Source organism: Sphaeramia orbicularis, chromosome 4 (genome assembly GCF_902148855.1).
Source record: "Sphaeramia orbicularis chromosome 4, fSphaOr1.1, whole genome shotgun sequence".
Lineage (NCBI taxonomy): Eukaryota > Metazoa > Chordata > Actinopteri > Kurtiformes > Apogonidae > Sphaeramia > Sphaeramia orbicularis.
Genome location: NC_043960.1, coordinates 41,279,422 through 41,301,573, shown reverse-complemented (window position 1 = coordinate 41,301,573; position 22,152 = coordinate 41,279,422). Strand labels below are relative to the sequence as shown.

The following is a 22,152-nucleotide window of genomic DNA, read 5'->3' as shown; positions in this document are numbered from 1 at the left end:
CGTCTTCTGTGATATCAATATCCAGTTGTCTTCCCCAGGACTGAGTCAAACTAGGAGAATCAAGCTTACAATGACCTTTCAGAGTTTTATAGCACAGACTAAGTGACACCTTCCAAGTTCCAAAGAACAACTTTTCAATGTCCGAAACCTCATTGTCTTTCATTAACGATGTTTCTTTTTTAACAAAGTCTCTTATCTGAAAAAAGTGAAAAAGATTGTTTTTCCCTATTCCAAAGACTTCAACAACTTGGTCAAATGACATGAAAATTCCGTCCTTAAAAAGACAACTGAAAGTGGAAATGCCTTTAGTTACCCAGTCCTCAAAACCTGAATCTAGCACACCTGGAAGAAAGTCCGGATTATTGACAATAGGGGTGAAGGGGGAGGTTTTCCCAGTTCTCCCTTCAATGTGACAAGCCATTCGCCAAGCCCTGACTGTATTAGCGATTATTGGGTTATTACTAAATTTATTTACCATTTTCATGTTTTTCAAAAAAAGCAAGCTTTTAAGAGGGCATTCACATACTGAGGCTTCTATGTCCAGCCACACTGCAGATGAGTGTTCACAGATCTACTCAGGTATATAATAAAAGTGAACCCACCTGATATTTTTTCAGATCTGGCAGATCCAGGCCTCCCATATGATTTGGAAGCTGTAATGTTGACATTTTTACAAGAACCCTTTTTTTGCTCCAAATAAAGGAACTGAACCAGCCTTTTATTTTAAGAATCAACTTGTGTGGAAACAGAATAGGAATCATTCTCATCGGGTAAAGCAGGCGAGGAAGAATGTTCATTTTAAGGAGTGAGATCCTGCCTATGGGAAGGCTGGTCCAACGTTCAAGGTCTTGTTTGATTTTGTCAAGTAATGGGACAAAGTTAGCCTTATACATCTGATCAAAACAGGGAGTGACAAAAATACCCAGGTATACAAATCCTGAAGGTGACCACTTAAAGGGAGAACTGGGAAGGTAGTGTTTCCCCAAAGGCATAGCCTCAGATTTTGAGAGGTTGATTTTATCGCCAGAAAACAAACTAAACTCACTGATAATTGTAATGACCCTATGAACTGACACAGCAGGCTTGGAAAGAAACAACAAAACATCACTGGCATAAAGAGAAATTTTATGGACCCCTTGCTCAGTGTTGACTCCAAATACATTAGAATCACCTCGAATTAGCTCAGCTAGCAGTTCAATTACAAGAGTGAACAGAAGAGGGGAGAGAGGACAGCCCTGTCTGTTTCCTCTCCCAACCTCAAAGTTTTTAGACCTAAGCCCATTTGGAATAACTGCAGCCAGAGGACCATTATAAAGGATTTTAATCCAGTTGATAAAATTAGAACCCAACCCAAATTGTTGTACAGTGTAAATCAAGTAGGACCACTCAACACGGTCAAACGCTTTTTCTGCTTATGAAGCTATGCCTCATTAATATTTTTGGCTGTGGATGCGGAATTTGAAGTTCCACAAACTGTTGAATGCATTTCCTCATCAAGACCCTGCAAAAAGAAGAAAAAAAGAGGGATATCTTAAATATGTGAAGATAGGACATTACTTATGTAACATTACAAGAAAGGTATTATGGCTGTGCCTCTGAAAGTCTTTTGTAAGACACAAATCCACTCTGAAACAGTTCTTAAGTCACTTAGCCGACCACATGACTACAGTCTGTAGATTCCAAAAACTACTATCTTCTAAGGTAACACTGACTCATGAAATCAGCACTGGATTACTTCATTGTTTATCTACTGCAGACATGTAAGTCAACAACCCACTGTACACACTTAACCAACATAAAAAAAATCAAGTATAGTAATTCAAGTATTTTTTAAAAACCAATATGATGCTTCTTTCAACTCCATATGGTGGCAGGACCATATAAACCATAAGGACTTCGTAAGTCACATTTGGTTAGGCCACAGTTCGACACACATATACACTTAGATATACTGACTGAAGCTTTGAAAAGAATGTTATGAGAGAATCCTTCTATACCATCTTCCACATGAACCATAACACTGTCCACACAAACCATGCCATACTCATGTCAGTACACACACTGTGTACTGACATGTCACTGTAACACATCTGTTTACATTACTTACACTACTACTACTACTACTACTGCGTTTTTTAAAATCTTAGCCTTTCATACTGTATATCTCTAATTTGCATATATTTTTCAATGCACACTTTTATAATTTAAAGTTGTTTTTTTTTAAGATATGTCTGTATCTTATTGTTTTGTTATCAGATGTATGTGCACTGTCCCTGGCAGAGACCATCTGCAATTTCATTGCACAACTGGTGTAATCTTAATAAAGCCTATTCTATTCACACACAGCATCAATGAAACACGTTTGCAGTCGTGAAATTTTGCCCCAGTTAAGCCATAAATCAGATTTAATTTACCTTTCTGACCATGTTAGGTGGACTTACTACTGGACTTGTCTGATTCTTGTCGCTCACAGCTGACTGTCTCTGGTTGCTGTAATGGATGAAACAAATAGGAGAGGGACAATAAAGAGACAGGTACTGGAAATGTACCAGAGAGGACATTTGAGGCTTTAATAAAAGAAACCATCCTCTTGTTGACAAGGACACAGAGGAAAACTTTGTTTTGAATCTCTAGATAGCTTTACAAAATACAATCAATGCAAGATACTAATTAAAATCTATCACTTATGAAGCTATACCTCATTGATATTTTTGACTGTGGATGGGGAATTTGAAGTTCCACAAACTGTTGAATGCATTTCCTCATCAAGACCCTGCAAAAAGAAGAAAAAAAGAGGGATATCTTAAATATGTGAAGATAGGATGTTGCTTATGTAACATTACAAGAAAGGTATTATGGCTGTGCCTCTGAAAGTCTTTTGTAAGACACAAATCCACTCTGAAATAGTTCTTAAGTCACTTATCCGATCACATGACTACAGTCTATAGATTCCAAAAACTACTATCTTCTAAGTCAGCAGTTCCCAACCTATTTAGGCTTTAGGCCACTTTCTACCTCCTACTTTATATACCATCGTCCACACAAACCATACTACTGTCCATACAAACCATGTCATACTCATGTCAGTACACACACACATATAGCACCACATTTGCAGTTGTGATATTTTGCCCAAAGTTAAGCCATAAATTGGATTTATTTTTACCTTTCTGACTGTGTTGGGCAGACTGACCACTGGACTTGTCTGATTCTGGTTGCTGACAGCTGACTGGCTCTGGCTGCTGTCATATGCAACAGGAGGAATATGGCCCTTGCTACTCTTCAGATAAAATGTTGTTCAACAGTAGGTAAACAGGTTCACATTTGAAGAACCCATTAAGTTTCCTGGCTGTATAGTGCATGTGTCTCTCCCTAAGTGGAGAAACACCTTTCCACTATAGAAATGCACTGTTTGGAGTCTGCATGACATTAACAGGAGAAGGATGACCGTTGCTGTATGTGCAGCTGTTCTTGGCTACATAAGGCTGAACTGCATTCTGCCACCCAATGCTTTAGTTGTTACATGTTTTGATAGTGCACAATGTCCCCCACAACATGAAACAGTTTCACTTATAGAACCAATTCCAGTGAACTTCCAAAAGAACCACACTGACAAGGCTATGGCAAGGGAAATATTTTAACTGGAGTCCACTAGCAGCCATGGTTTTCATATAAAAAAAATTAAATGGTGTTCAGTCTGACTGATTCTCTGCATCACCATCCTCTGTCTCTAAATCACATCTTCCTTCTTTCACTCTACTTCATTCACTATAGATTATTACTGCAATAATATTACACTAATAAAAATAAAAGCAGGTCAGCAGCATTTTGATTTTGTGATATGACAGTGATAGGAGCCACATTATGATTTTGGGTCCAAGAACCTTGTGAGATTAACACAAACCAGGGTTATCACTATAGTGATTTTGACATCAGATTAATTACCTCCGCCAAGGAGGTTATGTTTTTGCCAGGGTTTGTTTGTTTGTCTGTCTGTTTGTTTGTCTGTCCGTTAGTGTGCAACATAACTCAAAAAGTTATGGACAGATTTGGATGAAATTTTCAGGGTTTGTTGGAAATGGGATAAGGAAGAAATGATTAAATTTTGGTGGTGATCGGGGCTGGGGGGGTCCACACGGGGGGGGGGGGGGGGCGCAGACCAGAAAATTTTATCAAAATCTGTCCATAACTTTTTGAGTTATGTTGCACACTAACGGACAGACAGACAGACAGACAGACAAACAAACCCTGGCAAAAACATAACCTCCTTGGCGTCGGGGGGCCCACGGGGGGGGCCACTGATCAGCCTTGGCGGAGGTCTGCGCTCTCCGAGTGCTTCTAGTTTCTGATTGTTTGATTCTTATTTAGAAACATAACTACAAGAGACTAATTACTGAGAGAGTTCAGCTAGACGCATGCTTCAAAAAACTGTGATCCAACAACAGGAGAAAGACATTCAGATCCTCCTCTACCTAGAACTAGTGTAAAGGCCAACATTTAAAGCAGGCTCAGCTGTGTGCTGACTGCTCAGAACACCTGCCCCTGGCCTCCTCAGTTAACTACATGCACCAGGTACAGGTCAGGTTTGTTTCCCCCTCATGTGTTACACAAAGCAGGCCATGAACATTTTAAAGTGGTATCCTATCATCACATAATCATTACAGTATAAAATATCCTGCTGTGGTTCATATTTTCCCCCAAAAGCCAAACCTGAGCTGTCCTGCTGCTGTCTGTCCTCCTCTCCCCCTGCCCCGCAAGCACACCGGAACGTTAACGAGGCTTAATTAACAACCACCGTAGCTTGCTGCACATACAGAAAACTAACAACGGTGTCATATTATATACAGTCCTGTTACTTTTCAGTCATAAGGCCAAACCTGAGCTGTCAGACTGCTGTCTACTCTCTGTGTACACTTACAGTTAAAGACTGCACAACGTAATGTTAATTAGGCTTAATTAATGAGCAAGCTATAGCTTGCTGCAGGACACAAAACCAACAATGGTGCCATAACATATACTGGTTTATAACTATTGAATCCAAAAACCAAACCTGAGCTGTCGGCTGTCCTTGACCTCTTATTAGCAAAGCTTTTAGCCATAGCAGCGTTAGCTAATGAGCGTTAGCTCTCTCATCTAACTTTACCATGTGCAAAGAACACACACATCGATGGCTTGACACACAATCAGCAAAAAGAGGCTGAATTAGATTAAAAACCCTTACCTGTATGTGTTTACTCCGTTAGTTAGTCCACCAAGCAGCGACTTCCTCCTCCAGTATTTCATTTTTAAACGTCCTGAAGGTCTGGAGACGGTGTGGGCGGACCTTGGAGTATACGTATTGTAGGTACCGCCCACTGACAAAAACCAGCCAATCAGAAGAAAGCCCGCCAAATCGCCCGCCAAATTTGACGTATGTATCGAAAATGTGTAAGGAAGTGCAGTTCCACCACTGGCCAGTGGCGGCGCTGTCCTATACACTGGGATACACTCAAAGTCAGGTCAAGTGGTACATACGGACTTTCAAAGAAAAAGCGAAAAAGTGTTATTTAGACACTCAATAACACAGTAACACTCTTTGTTTTATGAGGACTCTGGCATGGTCCGGCTAAACCACATAGGTCCTCTGAGCCCTGGTGCGTAGTCAGGTGAAATGTCCCTCTAAACCACAAATACCAATGCACACACACACACACACACACACACTAAAACCACTCCATCTGCAGAGGTAAAGGTAACCGTGGTGTAAACCTGGCGTTTTTGCTCAGATCTGTGTTTAGATCAGAAGTCTCAAACATGCGGCTCGGGGGCCAAATCCGGCCCACCAAAAGGTCCAGTCTGGCCCATGGAATGAATGTGTGAAATGCAAAAATTACACTGAAGATATTAATCCTTTTAGTTCAGGTTCGACATACAGACCAGTTTAATCTTAAGTGGGTCAGATCAGTAAAATACTATCATAACTATAAATACTCACAACTCCAAATTTTTCTCTTTATAAATGTAAACATTTTCATGTCATTTTACTGTATTTACACTAAAACAAACTATCATTTCACAAAACACGAAAAACCTGAACAAATATGAACATTTTGAAATATCTGAAGTACAAGTTTAATCAATATTCTGTCTGTTGTTGAATGTTTTCTGTATTTGTTGATCCACTGTGATCTGTAAGTTTACATGTGTAAATGATAAACTGAGACATAATATTGTTAAAATTGCACTTAATTTGCTTAAGAAATTTCAGTTTGTTCATGTAATTCACATTGTTTTAAAGGATAGTTGGTAGATGTAAACATTTTCATCGCATAACTTTACTTTTTCGCTTTAAAACATAGAGGAAAGTTTGGAGTTGACTTATTTATATATTATATTATTATTTCACTGTTCAAATTTGTCTTAATGTGGCCCCTGAACTAAAATGACTTTGACACCCCTGGTTTAGATGATGGTGGTACAGACCACATAGAAGCAGTTCAGTTCAGTTCTGATCCAGACCATTTCCGTATGTGGGTCTGAATCAGACACAGATTCAATCTTTTTCAGTCTGAAACTCAGCTCAGTTCATCCAACCTTTTTACTCTGTCATTAATGATCTGTCCGCTCAGATTAGATACAATATGAGTACTAGTCTGAAGAGATTTTATAAGATTTGGAAGTCATTTTTAGACCGTATTGCTGAAGCCAATGAAGACCTGGGCCAGGAAAGTAGTCCATAACACTCCACTCATGTCTTTTTTTTTTTTTTTTTTTTTTAGGAATCTGTGTGGAACCTTCCTTCTAGAAGTATATAAATATTATATATATAAATATTGAAAAAAAAAAAAAAACAGTCATCCAACCTTTGCATCACTCTAGACTCTCAGGCCAGTACGGAGGTGCTAATGCATGCTTTTATTTCTTGTCGCTTAGATTACTGTAATGCCCTGCTCTCTGGTCTTCCCAAAAAGAGTATTTTAAATCTCCAATTACTACAAAACTCAGCCGCACGCATGCTGACAAGGACCAGAGGGCGGGAGCACATTACACCGGTTTTAGAGTCGCTGCATTGGCTCCCCGTACGCTTCAGGATCGATTTTAAGATTCTCTTGCTGGTTTTTAAATGTCTTAACGGCCTTGCGCCCTCCTATTTATCTGATCTGCTTTTACCATATCAACCCTCGTGGACCCTGAGGTCCTCCGGCACTGGCCTTTTAACCATACCAAAACCCAGAACAAAAACCCACGGTGAGGCAGCATTTAGCCACTATGGCCCCCACCTGTGGAACAGCCTGCCGGAGAGCCTCAGGACTGCAGAGACTGTTGTTATTTTTAAAAGAAGATTAAAGACACACCTTTTTAATCAGGCTTTTAACTAATTTTTTAAACTCTTCTTGTTCTTATTTTGTTTTATTTATCACTGATACTTTATCTATTCTATTTTATTTATAATCTTACGTATTTACTCTTGGTACTGTATTTATTTTATTTTATTTATTCTTAGTCCTATGTTATGCTTTTAGTTTTAGCTTTTAACGCCAGTGTTTCCTCAGGGGGGTCCTCCACACTGGGAGCTGTGTCTGGTCTGCTAGTGGGGGTACTGTCCTTGGGTCCCTTTGGCCCGGCTGGCTGGGGGTCCTCCCTTCGATGTGGGGGTCCACCTGTCTGTCGGAGTCGGGGGGCCTGGGTGCCGGTCCCCCCGATGGCACGGCCTGTGGCTCCTCCCAGTGTGGACGGCCCCAAAGGTGGCGTTTCCTTGATCCACAGTGCCATGCCATGTCTCCCTGTTGTGTGCGTGTGCATGTGTGTGCGTGTGTAAGTGTGTGCGTGTGTAAGTGTGTGGGCGTGTGTGTGTGTGTGTGTGTCTAGTATGGAGGGTGGGAGGGAGGGGTTTTCTTTGTAATTGTTATTCTGTTTTTATTGTGTAATTGTTTTTAATTCTGTAAAGCACTTTGTGTTGCATCTGTGCATGAAAAGCGCTTTATAAATAAAGGTTGATTGATTGATTGATAGACCAGGGGTGTCAAACATATGGCCCGCGGGCCAAAGCTGGGCCACCAAAAAGGTCCAATCTGAATGTGGGATGAATTTGCAAAGTACAAAAATTAAATTGAAGACAGTAGTGGATCCAGAAAAAATCAAAGGGGGGGGGGGGGGTCCAGGGTCAGACTCCTGGTGGGGGTTCAAGGGGGCAAAGGGAAGAAAAATGTACATTATTAATGCTTCAAATCACATAAAACTGTATATATATATATATATATATATATATATATATATATATATATATATATATATATATATATATATATGTTTTGTTTTTTTTTTTAATTATCATACACAAATAAAATTAATACTATTGAACCTCACTAATTTGAACACTTTTGGAACCAAAGCAGAGAGCTCACTTTAATAAGGTTGGACTGAGTTACAGGACTGAATTCCATTGGACTCCAAATAATTTAAAATTAGAAACAACAGGATACAGTAGAAGTATAGGCCTATGCTTGACAACTTTGTGGGATTCACTCAATCACTGGCTGTGTTCTGCAGCAACTCAAAGATATTTAATATTCAGTCAATGCAGTTCTATTTGTTCCCACTGTATAATAGTACATGACATACCTTCTGTGGCTGCCCATTTGTTTTTACAACATGTAGACACCGAGGGCACCAGTACAGGGTGGGGAAGCAAAATTTACAATGAACATTTAGTTGTTTTTTCTCAGCAGGCACTACATCAATTGTTTTGAAACCAAACATATATTGATGTCATAATCATACCTAACACTATTATCCATACCTTTTCAGAAACTTTTGCCCATATGAGTAATCAGGAAAGCAAACGTCAAAGAGTGTGTGATTTGCTGAATGCACTCGTCACACCAAAGGAGATTTCAAAAATAGTTGGAGTGTCCATAAAGACTGTTTATAATGTAAAGAAGAGAATGACTATGAGCAAAACTATTACGAGAAAGTCTGGAAGATACTATTAAAGAAGAATGGGAGAAGTTGTCACCCGGATATTTGAGGAACACTTACGCAACTTTCAGGAAGCGCGTGAAGGCAGTTATTGAGAAAGAAGGAGGACACAGAATAAAAACATTTTCTATTATGTACATTTTCTTGTGGCAAATAAATTCTCATGACTTTCAATAAACTAATTGGTCATACACTGTCTTTCAATCCCTGCCTCAAAATATTGTAAATTTTGCTTCCCCACCCTGTAGGTAAAGCCAACATTGCTGAAAATATTAACAGTCAAGGGTGTTGAAGTCATTTAATTCCAAACTCCAATTTCTAAAATATTATACCTGTTACTGAATGTTTTGTGTATTTGTAGAACCACTGTGAGCTGTAATACTCATAAAAATGTGTTAAAATAGCACTTGTTTTTCTTAAGAAATTTCAGGTTCAAGTTTTTCGCATTTGTCAAGGATAATTTGTAAACATAGACATTTTCATAATTCAGTCTTACTTTTTGCACTAAAAAAAGAGAGAAATTTGGGGTTCTCATTATTACCTCCGCTACGGAGGTTATGTTTTTGCTGGCATTCATCTGTCTGTCTGTGTGCAAGATAACTCAAAAAGTTATGGATGGATTTGGATGAAAATTTCAGGAAATGTTGATACTGGCACAAGGAACAAATGATTAAATTTTAGTGGTGATCGGGGGGGGTGCACTGATCTGCCTTGGTGGAGGTCTGCGCTCTCCAAGTGCTTTTAGTTTATAATTTTTACCTCCGCCAAGGAGGTTATGTTTTTGCCAGGGTTTGTCTGTCTGTCTGTTTGTTTGTCTGTCCGTTAGTGTGCAACATAACTCAAAAAGTTATGGACAGATTTTGATGAAATTTTCAGGGTTTGTTGGAAATGGGATAAGGAAGAAATGATTAAATTTTGGTGGTGATCGGGGGTGGGGAGGCCCACGGGGGGGGCCACTGATCAGCCTTGGCGGAGGTCTGTGCTCTCCGAGTGCTTCTAGTTTATGGTATTATTTTACTGGTTTGGCCCACTTGGGATCAGATTGGTCTGTATTTGCCCCAGAACTAAAATGAGTTTGACACCCCTGCTCCAAACTGAGATTCCTCATAACACACCTCTGCTCTGGAGGGACTCCCTCAGATACTAAAAAACTGTTCAGATGAGTTTATCTGTAGACGTTCAGAATCATAATCATAATACTTTATTAATCCCAGGGGAAATTACTGTGTTACAGTTGCTCCGTGCAAGTATGATTAAAGTATCAGGGAAATAAAATCAACAGCCTATGCTTGAATATAACAGTCAGTTAATCCAAAATCTTCATATGTGACAATAAACACTAACACAGACTGTTTTACTGTCCAATGAATATTGATAATATTTACATATTTTACCGAAAGTGAGGTTTTGAAGGCACAGCTTTTATTTGTCGTAGAATATTTGTACTTTCACCAAAGGGAATGATCTGAACAGTCCTAGGGCATGTCCACTGCCTGCCTTACTGCTCAGATCTGATTATTTTCTTTGGCTGTGCACATTATTTTCATATCAGTATCACATTCCAGTGTGAACTGGTTACTTTCCTCAACTGAACCACATGCACAAAAGTACTGGAGTTAGACGTGTTCAGATCAGTAAAAATACTAATACACAGTGAAAACACCCCACTATAAGCAAAAGATGCATTCTAAAACTTACTTTTAAGCTGAGATGTGAAGGTATTGTCAGTATTCATTGTGCAGTAAAATGTAAGTAAATGTTTCTATTTTTTATGATGTTCTGGGTTCATTTTTACTGCTGTGTTCATGTGTATATTGTATTTGATCTACTTTAGAACATGTGAATGACTGCCTCCAGAGCAGATTTGTGACAAATCTCCATTTTCAGTGTAAAAGTTGAATGAATTCTGAACTGACTTATCAGGACCACATATGGAAGTGGCCCAGATCAGAACTGAATCCATGCGATTTGTCCTGTCTATGTAAAAAAAAAAAAACAGATCTGAGAAGTAGATTAGTGAAAAGATCAGATTTGGTCATTTTACCCTTGGTCTCTTGGGGGTCATTCCAACTTACCTAAGAGCTTTTCAGTCCTCAGATTCGTACCTGTTTTTACTAGCTTACAACCAAATTCATATTCTGAGCAGAATTTGTGTAAACCTGTCATATCTAGTCATTTGGTTCTACATTAAAATGAACTGTCACATGTATTATTAAATTACATTGGAGCTGAAAAACCCACATTCATGTATTTAACACCCCCCCCCCCCCCCCCCCCCCCCCCAAGATGGATTATTTTAATTTCTTTTTCTTAGAGGAAAGTTTAATATGCAATATTACTTCATCATTTAATAAATTTTTTGAAAATAGCTAATATTCTTTCAAGAAAATCAATGACACGAACTGAGGAATCTACAGAAAATCTATTTTAAAAGAAGGGGAAAATTTCATTGAAAATTGAAGAACTGTAGCAACATAATATATTGCCTGTCCTCTGGGTACACCCCAGTCACCAAACCCAGCACTTAATGGTAGAATGAGTGATGTATAAAAAGAATAAATGTTAAATTTGACAGTAATCATAAAAGTCTGATCTGAATATAAGGTCTATGGCTAATGCTTTCACATAGCTATGATCATTTATAAATCATTTACATGTTCATCTAACTCTATATGATTCAATGAAACCATTATTAAAACCAACAAACACAGGTTTATTGTAAAAAGTTTAAAGAGAAAATCCAAACATTTCATACATGTCCTCACATACTTCGAAGAGGAGTGAGTTCAGGTGATGGCAGTACAAATGACTATGATTTCTAATAACACTAAACATCTGTGAATATGCTACAACAGTAGCAATTACACAGCAAACCAGTAGCATTTCTTTTACATGACCTTATTTAAATTAAAAAATGTGAAAAGAAATCAGGCACTTTCAACATTCATCTGTGAAGTTAGATGTATGTTTTGGTTTTGTTTAAGTTGAAGGACTCTAATGTCACATAAACCGTCGACACGGGTCAGGGAGTGAAACAGGTGTAATGTCTTTTCAGTGTGGAGACCCCAGACTCTAAAGTTCTGTAGCCGGACCCCATTCAATGTCCTCCGTCTCATCCACGTCTTCGTCGTCTGAGCTGTCGCTGCCTCGGATCTGTGTGCGTCTGTACTGGACCGCCTTGTGATGATGTGCCAGCCTATCAGAGGACAGGAGACAGGGTCATAGTTAGAAAACAGAACCACAGAGGTGAAAATGTGGAACCCTCTGAGAACAAACAGAACACTCACACGATGAACTGAGGGGACTTCTTCCTCCCCTCCTCAGGTTGGGCCTGCGGTTCTGCCAAGCGAGCCTAGAAGAGACCATGGAACATTTAATCAGGGTGATTGCTCTTTATCCAAATCAAAATTCCAGACTTCTTCAAAACTGCTATTTTTCCCTCAGACCTTGACTTTATGTACTTTTACACTTGTGTGCCTACTTTTTTGGTTGAGATTGTACCTGTAGAAAAGTTCATTTTAATAAATGTATGAATAAATGAATGCGTAATTTGCAGTAAATTATGTTTTACTCACAGAAATGTTTTCAAAACATCTGAAAATCAAAGAAGTGCATGGATATCATAAACAAATTTCACTAGAATCATTCGAGTACCAACCGGTTAGTGAAATCATATTCAGTTTTTTACATGCTTTCCTCATGTACTAATGTAAAGCACTTCAGGCACCTTGAAAAGTGCGATAGAAATTTAATCCATTATTATGATGATGATGATGTATTTTTATCTTACATGATTATGTGTCTTTGCACATTCTCTAAACTTCGACTATGAGAGAACCGTTTTTCCATACTTTATAAAGACTTTCACATAAAATCCCAGACTTTTCAAGGTCTGGAAAACAGCGTTTCAAAATTTCATACTTTTTAAGACTTTCAAGACCTGCACAAGCATCCTAAATAATGTCATCATTTTTACGATAATCAATATGCAAAACCCTCTCCTAGATTATATTTGACAAGGTTAAAAATGCCCTTCCTGGTGTTTTTCCATTTTATTCCAAATCACACCCTTCAATGGGTGACGACCAGCTGACATATGAACAATCTGACTGAACTACTGAACCTTTTGAACTGAACTCTGGAAACATTTATGGTTAGAAGCTGAACTGCTGCATCGTGGTCAATAAATAATAAAATCAATAGAGGTGGATATTTGTCTATCTATATACGTAACACAGCTATGAAATGGATGGAGTTTATTTTTGATATGTATAATATTTTTGGGTTTTGTGCAGGATTGGTTAGAATTTATGTGTAAGATTTGTTAAGTTACTTTGAGGAACTGAAATGGGACTTTATGAACAGTAGAAAAAGATGAGGTAAGATATAAGTTGTGCTTTATCCTGCTCCTTTTTGAATGTTTTTTTTTTTTTTTTTTAACTTTTTTTTTGTAAACATTTTTTCCTAGTTTTTAGTTTGATATTAGAAATAAAAAAATCAAACCAAATAAATATTAATAACTTTAAGGAAGCCACAAATTTTAGTAACTAAACCAAAACTATAAAGCCTCTAAAAATGTTAATTCACCAGTAATGAACTTATTTTCATACTTATGTCCAATTTCGTGTTGTTTTTTTTTTTTTTTTACAGTGATGCGTCCAATAAATAGCTGCAATTTTCCACATCAGAAAAGAAATGGTAACAAATACACACTGACTTTTCCTACATCCGAGCCTTAAACACAGGATTGTAAAGTAAACATAACACATCCTGAACTCAGCAGATTTGAGTTACCTGATCTAACTTCTCTTCGATGGCCGACAGGCTGGCTTGTTGCGGACTCTCGGCTTCTGCTTCGGCAGGTGACGGATCGTTCAAGGAGTATCTTCTGGGGTCTGGGGCTATAAAATCTGGGGGTCCGTCTGATGGAGTGTTGGAAGCGGCTACGTCAAGCGCGCTGAAATCTGAGTCTGTGAAACTGCGATGAGTGGGGTCCTCGTCCTCGGCAGGGCTGTGAGGTGGGCTATACGCGTCCCGGCGCAGAGACCTGGGCTCCGGTACGTGCATCAGAGGTGGGATCTCTCCGGTCGAGTACTCGTCAGACCGAGGGTCAGGGTCCAAGTCGGGGCTGTGGTGTATGAAGGCCGGTTCGGATGACCGGGCTAAGGCGGCTCCAGCCACTCGAGATCCTCGTGGGACTGTGGACGTGTCCTGACCTGGGAACTCCTCCTCTAGGTCCTCGTTATCGGTGTAGGCATCGTCAGTGAAAGCCTCTCCGTCAGTGTCCTCCAGGTCACTGGCAGCGCTGAGGTAGTCCGACTGGGTCTGGTCCAGAGCTTCCAGGTCCTGCTCTGCACCGCTCTCCAACTGCAGACCAACAAAACATTTATCAGTAAACATTATAGTTTACACATACTCATTAGCTGAGGCTGTGAGAACTGACTAGTTCAGGCTTTAATTCACTTTTAGCATTTGTTTTGTATCTTTTTTATGAAAAATTTTAGTATTTATATTTATATGATTTATAGAAGCTGACAAAGCTAAAATGGAAGAATTCATAACATCAAATATGGCCCATGATGGTCAAGGCCGTTTTAATTCTAGATCACTTTTATTAGGACAAAGTGGGACCAAAAGGGGAGTTCATGTTGTATTGTTCAATGGAGTTTTGTTTTGTTTTCCTGGTCTTTCCTATTGCTATTTCACTTAATTAAGTGATTTTTTTCATTGATAGTTTAAGTTTTCATCCTAACTTTAGCTACAATAATCCAAGTGACAACGTTCTGAAATTACCTGCTTATTAGTTCACATAATACAAAATGCACAGTATGTATGGCATTACTACAATTTAACTAAATAAAGCTGCAATTTGTAGTATTTACAGCAATCTACAGAAATTGAATGAAGTATTTGAAACTGAACTTAAAACTTTTTCAACCTTGAGGTCAGGACCCCACATGGGGTTGCCTGGAATTCGAATAGGGTCGCCTGAAATTTCTAGTAATTGATAAAAATAAAAAAACACCTTACTAATAAAAAATATACGGTGAGTTAAGAGACACAATCCCAATACATAAAAGACAAGATAAACTGTGAAGCTGAAACTGAAGCACTGTGGTACTGTTTATCTTTCAAATGTTCATTGTGGTCGGTTTCAGATGCTGCAGCTCTTTCATAATTCATAGTTTGAGTTATTGTTTGTTCAGTATTAATTGTCAGCCTTGTAAATCCAAGCTGGACTGACTGTACATATCCTTACCAAGGAAAATCAAATTCTCCCTTTGTGCAGTAATCTACACCTGGCTTTTCTGCCTCTGTCCATAATAATATACATTATATAGACTAAATGTCGTCTAAAATTAACATTTATTTGCAACATAGTATAGCAAACTATTACATGATCAAAAACAAATTAATTTTAGCAAAAAAGTGTCTCCGTTTTGAATGTCTGGGGTAACCAGAAATTTGTGATGTTAAAATGGGGTCATGGGCCAAAAAAGGTTGGGAACCACTGGGTTACAATCTGTAAAACAATGACTAAAATCCTAAACACTGGACATTTAATGATACATTTTATTGATTTAATAATATAAAACCATATGATGGTAAATCAGATTGTCTTGGTTTTGCATAAAAATAGTTAATGTCATTAATGCATTAAATGTGTAAAAGTAATAGCCGAGTGTCATACCGTGACCTCAGACACCCAGACGGGTTTTGACTGCTGGTGGCGGATCTTATCCTTTAGGACCTGGTACCAAACATTGGAGCTGGGCTGCAGGTCAACACGAGCTGGAGGAGAAATCAGGACAAATAGCAGAGTGAAACCACAACCGAGATATGTCAGAGCATTCACCAAGAAAGAATATATAAGAAAAAACTGCAGTGGTACATTTATTAGTATATATATTAGGTGGATTTTTGTTTGTACTGTATGTGTCCCCACCTGAGAAAAGGTGGCTGCAGTGCTTCCTCAGCTTGAGGGCTTGTGAGTAAAGGCGTCTGGAGCTCTTGTTGGAGTTGGGGTCGTATCTCTGCCTCATGGCTTTGACGTCTTTGCGGCTGTGAGGGTCTAAGAACAGCACCATTGGGTGGTATTGGATGTAATTCAGCCTTTCTACTGCAGTGGGGGTGATGTCCAGCAGAGGGTGCTTGTCCTGGAGGTACAGCGAACAGAAAACACAGGCAGACAGGTTGTGAGTACTAAGAAAGAACCAGAACAGTGGATTTACCCTGATTAACCCATAAAGACCCAAACCTCCACTGAAAACCAAAATAATCTACTGATCTAAAATAGTTAATACCTGTTGATCCACTAATCCTATCAATAGGTTGAAATAATTGGTGTAAAATGTTGTTTTTCATCTTTTCATGGTCATCAGATATGACTCATTTGGACGTTCAGAGGCTCTGTAGTTACCGTGGACAACTTCTACAACACTGATTCACCAGTAAAACCCATGGAGTTGGATCAATGACAGTGGTTGTAGATACTTGTTTTTACATTCAGTTATTGACACATTTTGATTAAAAAGTCGCCTTTTCTTGGGTTTTCTCTGTTTCTGATATAATAACCCTCAACTTTAATCTGAGCTTTTATGAACATCTACATGATCAGTAAATTAAACATAAGAAAATACCTGATTTTCACTGAAAAACTGCAAAATACAGAGGATAATATAATAATAAATAATGATAAATCACTTAAGAAAACTAAAATATAGAGAAAAAAATATTATGGAACTGCCACAAAAAAAGCACTGGGTCTTTCTGGGTTAAATGACGCAGTTAAATGAAGCACCTTCTCTGCTATTCTCCTCACTGTGTCCAGTTTAATCACTGTAGAGCCGCTGTCTCCTCCTCCGCCACGAGGGACCATCTCTGCCAAGAAGCAAAAGGACAATGATTTTATAATCATTAAGAATTTTTCACATATATCAGTATATTTGACATGTAACACACACTGTAATTCACCCTCTGCATTTATCCCATCACTAGCTGAACATGACAACACCACACACTGCAGACTAGGAGCAGTGGGCTGCCATGTCAGGGGAGAAAATGGGGGTTAAGTGCCTTGCTCAAGGGCACATCGCCAACAATTTCCCTGCTAGTCTGGGAAATCGAATCAGTGCTCCATCAATCATAAGCTGATTATCCAACCCTCTGGGCCCCAGCTGCCCCCATATATTATGACATATATTATTATATACTTTGCACCATTAAAAACACATGGGTCAGAATAATATGTATATTTGGAAATATATTAAATTAATTGGTTTGGAGTTACCTTCATGTTAAAGAGGGAAGCATTGGTCATTAGAGAATGAATTGTAGACAAATTGTGATCAACTTAACAGGTTTGTTCAGTCACTGAATACAGGTACTCAGAAATTGAAAGTGTCATCATTTAATATTGGGTGTGTCCACCTCTAGCTTCCAAACGAGCAGTACAGTGACGATGCATGGAACTGACAAGTCTAATGATCCTGTCCTGAGGGATCCGATCACTCAGACGACTGATTGTACTGTGATGACAGCGCAGACAGTGAGCGACTTCACCACGGCTCAGACCTGTGTGTAAAATGCCAATGGCATGTTTTCTCTGTTGTATCATAAGCCATGGCATTTTGAGCTGGCAAAAACATTTCGGCGTTTTCTTTGCTGCCCTTAAATCAGCTACTGACCACACCTAAAGTTACCAGTCAAGCGTAACTCTGTACAAGAGATTCCACTCAATGTCCGACATTAAGGGATTAGTCCAAACACCAACTTCACGTGTGTCGGGAATGAAAAAAATACAGCTGTTCACTGTGTTATTCATCTTGTGAGCAACATGTACAAAATAGGCACCTGAGTAGGGGTGTAAGAAAATATCGGTTCTGCAATATATCGTGCTATGTCATTTCACAATACTGTATCGATATTAAAAAATACTGTATCGATATTTTTAGGTATTTATTCAAATGAAGATATTGTGGAGGTTCATTTTAGTTTTTCTTGTTTTTCTTTTTTGTTATATTTTATTTATTATTATTTAACACTGTTTTATTAAATAATGTTAGTTCCTTTGTTGGGATTGCACAAAAATAATGCTCTGATGTTAGTTCTGAACTAATAGAATATGAACATTTGAACAGGATTTTAAACTGTAATGTCTGTAAAACATAATGTCAGTTTGAACTAGAGCGCGACCGATTAATTGGCCGGCCGATTCATCGGGCTGATTATCACCAATTAATCAACATCGGCCAATATGTAGCCAATGTAGCAGATATATTAACTTTTTTTGCTGCGCGGAGATTCTGTCGCTTGCTGCTCCTGTGTGTGTGTGTGCTGCCCGGAGAATAAGAGGAACTTTAGAGTGAGTTAGTTTCACTGTCACTCCTGCTCAGACAATGACCTATCACCCCCCCGCTCCGAAAATCAGCCCCCCCCCCATCTTATGAAGTATTCACCCCCACACACACACCCATGTCCTTCCATGCACTTCCTGTCTACCTCACAGTTTCCTCACAGTTTCATTCTGCCAGCAGGCCTGGGTGTTAATAGTGTAGGGGAGACTGGGGACAACTGTAACACGGGTCAGTTGTAACTCTTGCAATTGCTCCAATCAGGAGCAATTTAGGACTCACCTAATTCACTCTGCACATACTCAGTTTAGTCCTTAGTCCACATAAGAAGTTGTAGTGCCGTGAGGCAGACACATCAAAATTTGTGAGGGAAAACATAATTGTGTGGTAAGTAATATTTTTTGCTCTATTTATTTTTGTGATTGCATACTTTGCATTTGAAAGTTGTGTAAATTATATTTGTGATATAAACAAAGATTTATGCAACTGTTTATCCACCTGTCCACAATTATCTAATATAAGATTATTATATCCTGTGTAGATCAGTATTCTTATTTCATATATCGGCCAATATATCAGTTATCGGCCAATATCGGATATCGGCTGATATACTGAATATTGGCTTTTTTTAGCCCCAATATCGGTATCGGCATCAGCCCCAAAAATCCCATGTCGGTCGGGCTCTAGTTTGAACACAGGAAAATGTTGTGATATAGCATTAGATCCTGTTGTAATCAAATAAAAAGGTGTTTAGTATTTGTGCAGTTTTCTGATGTAATTCAGTTCAAGGAAATAATCATTAAAAAAAAGAAACAAACAAAATAATTGCCTTTTTAACAGTATAATGATATATCGTGTCATGATCCTAGTATTGTGATTTGTATCGTATCGCCAGATTCTTGCCAATACCCCTACACCTGAGCAAATCATTTTCTGGAAATTACACCACATGTTTGGACCGTGCATTTTTAATGGTGCTAAATATATAATCTGTTGTATAAATTTTTGAAACATAAAATCTAGTAAAATAAATTAAAAAAACACAATATTCATATCATTATAACGATCACAGTCTCAAAAAGAAGAAAACCAACCTGCCACTTCATATTCATCAGGCATCTCTTTGGCCAGTTTCTGCATGGCGATATCATTAAGAGGACCCAGAATGACAATAGGTCGCTTGAAATTAGCTGGAGAAACAAACAGAGGAACAGTTTTTTTCAAGTTGTCGCACTAGTTTTCAACTTCAGACATGACTAAAGGACAAAGAACTAAAAATATACACCGACCTTCTCTGAGCAGAACTCGCTCATATGCTGGGAATTTGCCCTGAATAGTAAGCTGCAGAAGGTCATCACGAGTCCGCCGGGTGTTCTTTTCGTTCTTTTTGTTCCCTCTGAGCCCCCGTAGTTTCCAGAACTCGGCTCTCGGCCCAGACACCGGCCTCTCTCCACTCGCCCGCTGCGCTTGCTCTATGCTGGCCAGCTTCTCCGCCCTGTGGGGGACGATGACAGAGCAGGTGGATTACACAGAGGATGGGGTCACATTTGAGGAGATTTAAAACCGTGTGTTGAGGATCGGTCCAGTGTTCCTCTCTCCATCTGCTCCTGACCTGGCCTGGTTGGGGATGGTGCCTTTATCCAGCTCGTGCAGGTCGTTCCCCATGCGAATGGCCAACCAGTTCCCCAACTTCCCACGGTGCATAGTGTCCACGACCCTGAACACCTCCCCTCTGGTGAAGCTCAGACCTACAGGCCCTTCTGCCTCATGGTCGAAGTGTGTGCGGATGTAGAAGTTGTCTCCCAGGTTGGACTTGATGATCTTTTTATAAACTGAAGACACAGAGTAAACACTGATGTTTTTTTGTAGATCAATAACAGCTTCTTCACATTTTAAAGCTGTACCATCACCACCCTTACATCACTGTTACACTTACGGTCCATTTTCTTCTGAGTGCAGATTTCTACTTTTTCTCCGCTCTTGATGTTGAGCAAAAAGTTGGCTGCTTCTTCTCGAGTGAAATGGCCAAAATCAACTTTATTCACCTAATGAAAAAACAAAACATCTCTGTTAACTCTTTATCCTGGGCCTGGGGTTGTTGAGTTACAAGTTACAGCTGTGAAAAGACTTGGATTCACAGGAAAGCAGCTCATTATTCAACCACAGAGAGCACATTGTATTCAGGCTTTAATCAGACAAACTTAAACGACAAGATCAAAGTGAAACGTGGACAACAGGAGAACCAGCTAGAGTTTGACTCTCAATAAACAATTTACAAGAATATATTGTGGAAAATATGCAGGTTTTGTCATGACTTTCTATTTTCCTGGATCTTGATTTTCATAGATCATGTGTAAAATTAAGCTCCAACTGATGCATGATTCATGAAAGAGGGTGATTTGTCTGAACTGATTTTAATAAATGATACCAGCGTACCGTACTTGTTATTCTTCACATCACCATCAAAGTGTGGAAGTACAAAATCATAAATTCCACTCTTTAAATCCAAAAGAGCAGAAAAGAATCCACAAAGAAAACACAAAAGGACATACATTTAGAAAAGACTTGATTTTCTAAATTAGTAAAGTAAAATATTTTTTCATTGGATGTTTTCTAAAAAGTGTACAGCTGCCATTAATGAAATAAGGGTTTCTTTGTTTCTCCTTCAGGCTCAGAGACACAGTGGAACAGCTATTTTTCATCTGTTTCCTTTTTTTTTTTTTTTAGTTTGTGTTCTTAATTATTCAAGTCAAATAATTTATCTGTAGTTTCTGACTATGAAAACCTGCAAAAATGACCTCGCCTGATACCCCTGATATACTTCCAGGGTTCCTACAAGTTAAATCTAAGACTTTTTAAGACTACCTGGAGCAGAATTGAATGGCTATTTCACCGCCCTTCCCCTCCACTCATGTCAACCAGGTTGAGAATTATCTTTTCTCCAACCAGACATTATTACATTTGTACTTCCTCATGCTTACTTTTCCCTTAAAGTTCCCAAAGTTAGCTTTCTTAGGCGACACACATGACTAACAGCTGCACACATGTTGGGCTGAATGTTTCTCACAGGGCATTGCAAAGTTAATAATTGGTTCCTAATTTCAATATAAATTTTCGAGTTGGTTTACAGCTAAATAAGTGTCCAGAGTTCAACCTTGTTGGAGACAATGTGGAGATGTCAATGTAAATCATGCACGTCTTTTGGTTATGCCCTAAACTTGCATCATTTTGGGATAATGCATATTCAACAATTGTTAAGATATTTGGTTATGCAATCCCTAAAACATGTTTGGTGATGTATTTTGGATGTATTATTGGTAATAATGTAAGAAAAAAATGATAGATATTTGTTTAAAATACTATTAGCACCCAGTAAACAGGCTATTACCAAAAAATGCTGCAGATTTGAACCTCCTACAACTAACAACTGGCTACAAATTGTAAATAGAATGTTGGAGTTGGAGATTCTGACCCACAGATTGAGGACTCGAGAAGAGCAGTGTCATGATAAATGGAAGAAATGGACAATTTTCATTTCAACGTCACATTATTAAAACCAATTGTAAGTCACAAAGGTTTTTAAATGGTCAATATATCCTAAATGTCCCTTATGTTTGTTTGTATTGTACAGAAATCAAACAATAAAACTAAAGTGTAAAAAAAAAAAAAAAAAAAATTATTGGGTTGGAACGGGTGGAACTGAGTAGAATAACGTTACTTTCTTTGGACATTTAACAGACACGTTTAATCACAACACAGCAAACAAGCTTATGGCAACATAACTTAAGACCTACCGTATCAAATTTAATACCTTTGAAAGACTTTTTTAAGGTATTAAATG

The 22,152-nt window shown here is 38.6% G+C and overlaps 1 protein-coding gene across 3 annotated transcripts in view; it reads right to left on the bottom strand.

The window, feature by feature from the left end:
* Positions 1-11,650: 11,650 nt before the first annotated feature.
* Positions 11,651-22,152, bottom strand: part of tjp3 (tight junction protein 3) — a 32,717-nt gene continuing 22,215 nt past the window's right edge. For all 3 annotated transcript variants that reach the window (XM_030133201.1, XM_030133203.1, XM_030133202.1), the window contains exons 21-30: positions 20,248-20,356; positions 19,924-20,143; positions 19,601-19,806; positions 19,406-19,501; positions 16,760-16,839; positions 15,905-16,115; positions 15,650-15,750; positions 13,753-14,325; positions 12,246-12,310; positions 11,651-12,154 (exon numbers count right to left, since the gene is read on the bottom strand). In XM_030133201.1, the coding sequence (XP_029989061.1) occupies positions 12,031-12,154; positions 12,246-12,310; positions 13,753-14,325; positions 15,650-15,750; positions 15,905-16,115; positions 16,760-16,839; positions 19,406-19,501; positions 19,601-19,806; positions 19,924-20,143; positions 20,248-20,356 (1,785 nt within the window). In that variant the 3' untranslated portion in view covers positions 11,651-12,030. The remainder of the gene's footprint in view (positions 12,155-12,245; positions 12,311-13,752; positions 14,326-15,649; positions 15,751-15,904; positions 16,116-16,759; positions 16,840-19,405; positions 19,502-19,600; positions 19,807-19,923; positions 20,144-20,247; positions 20,357-22,152) is intronic.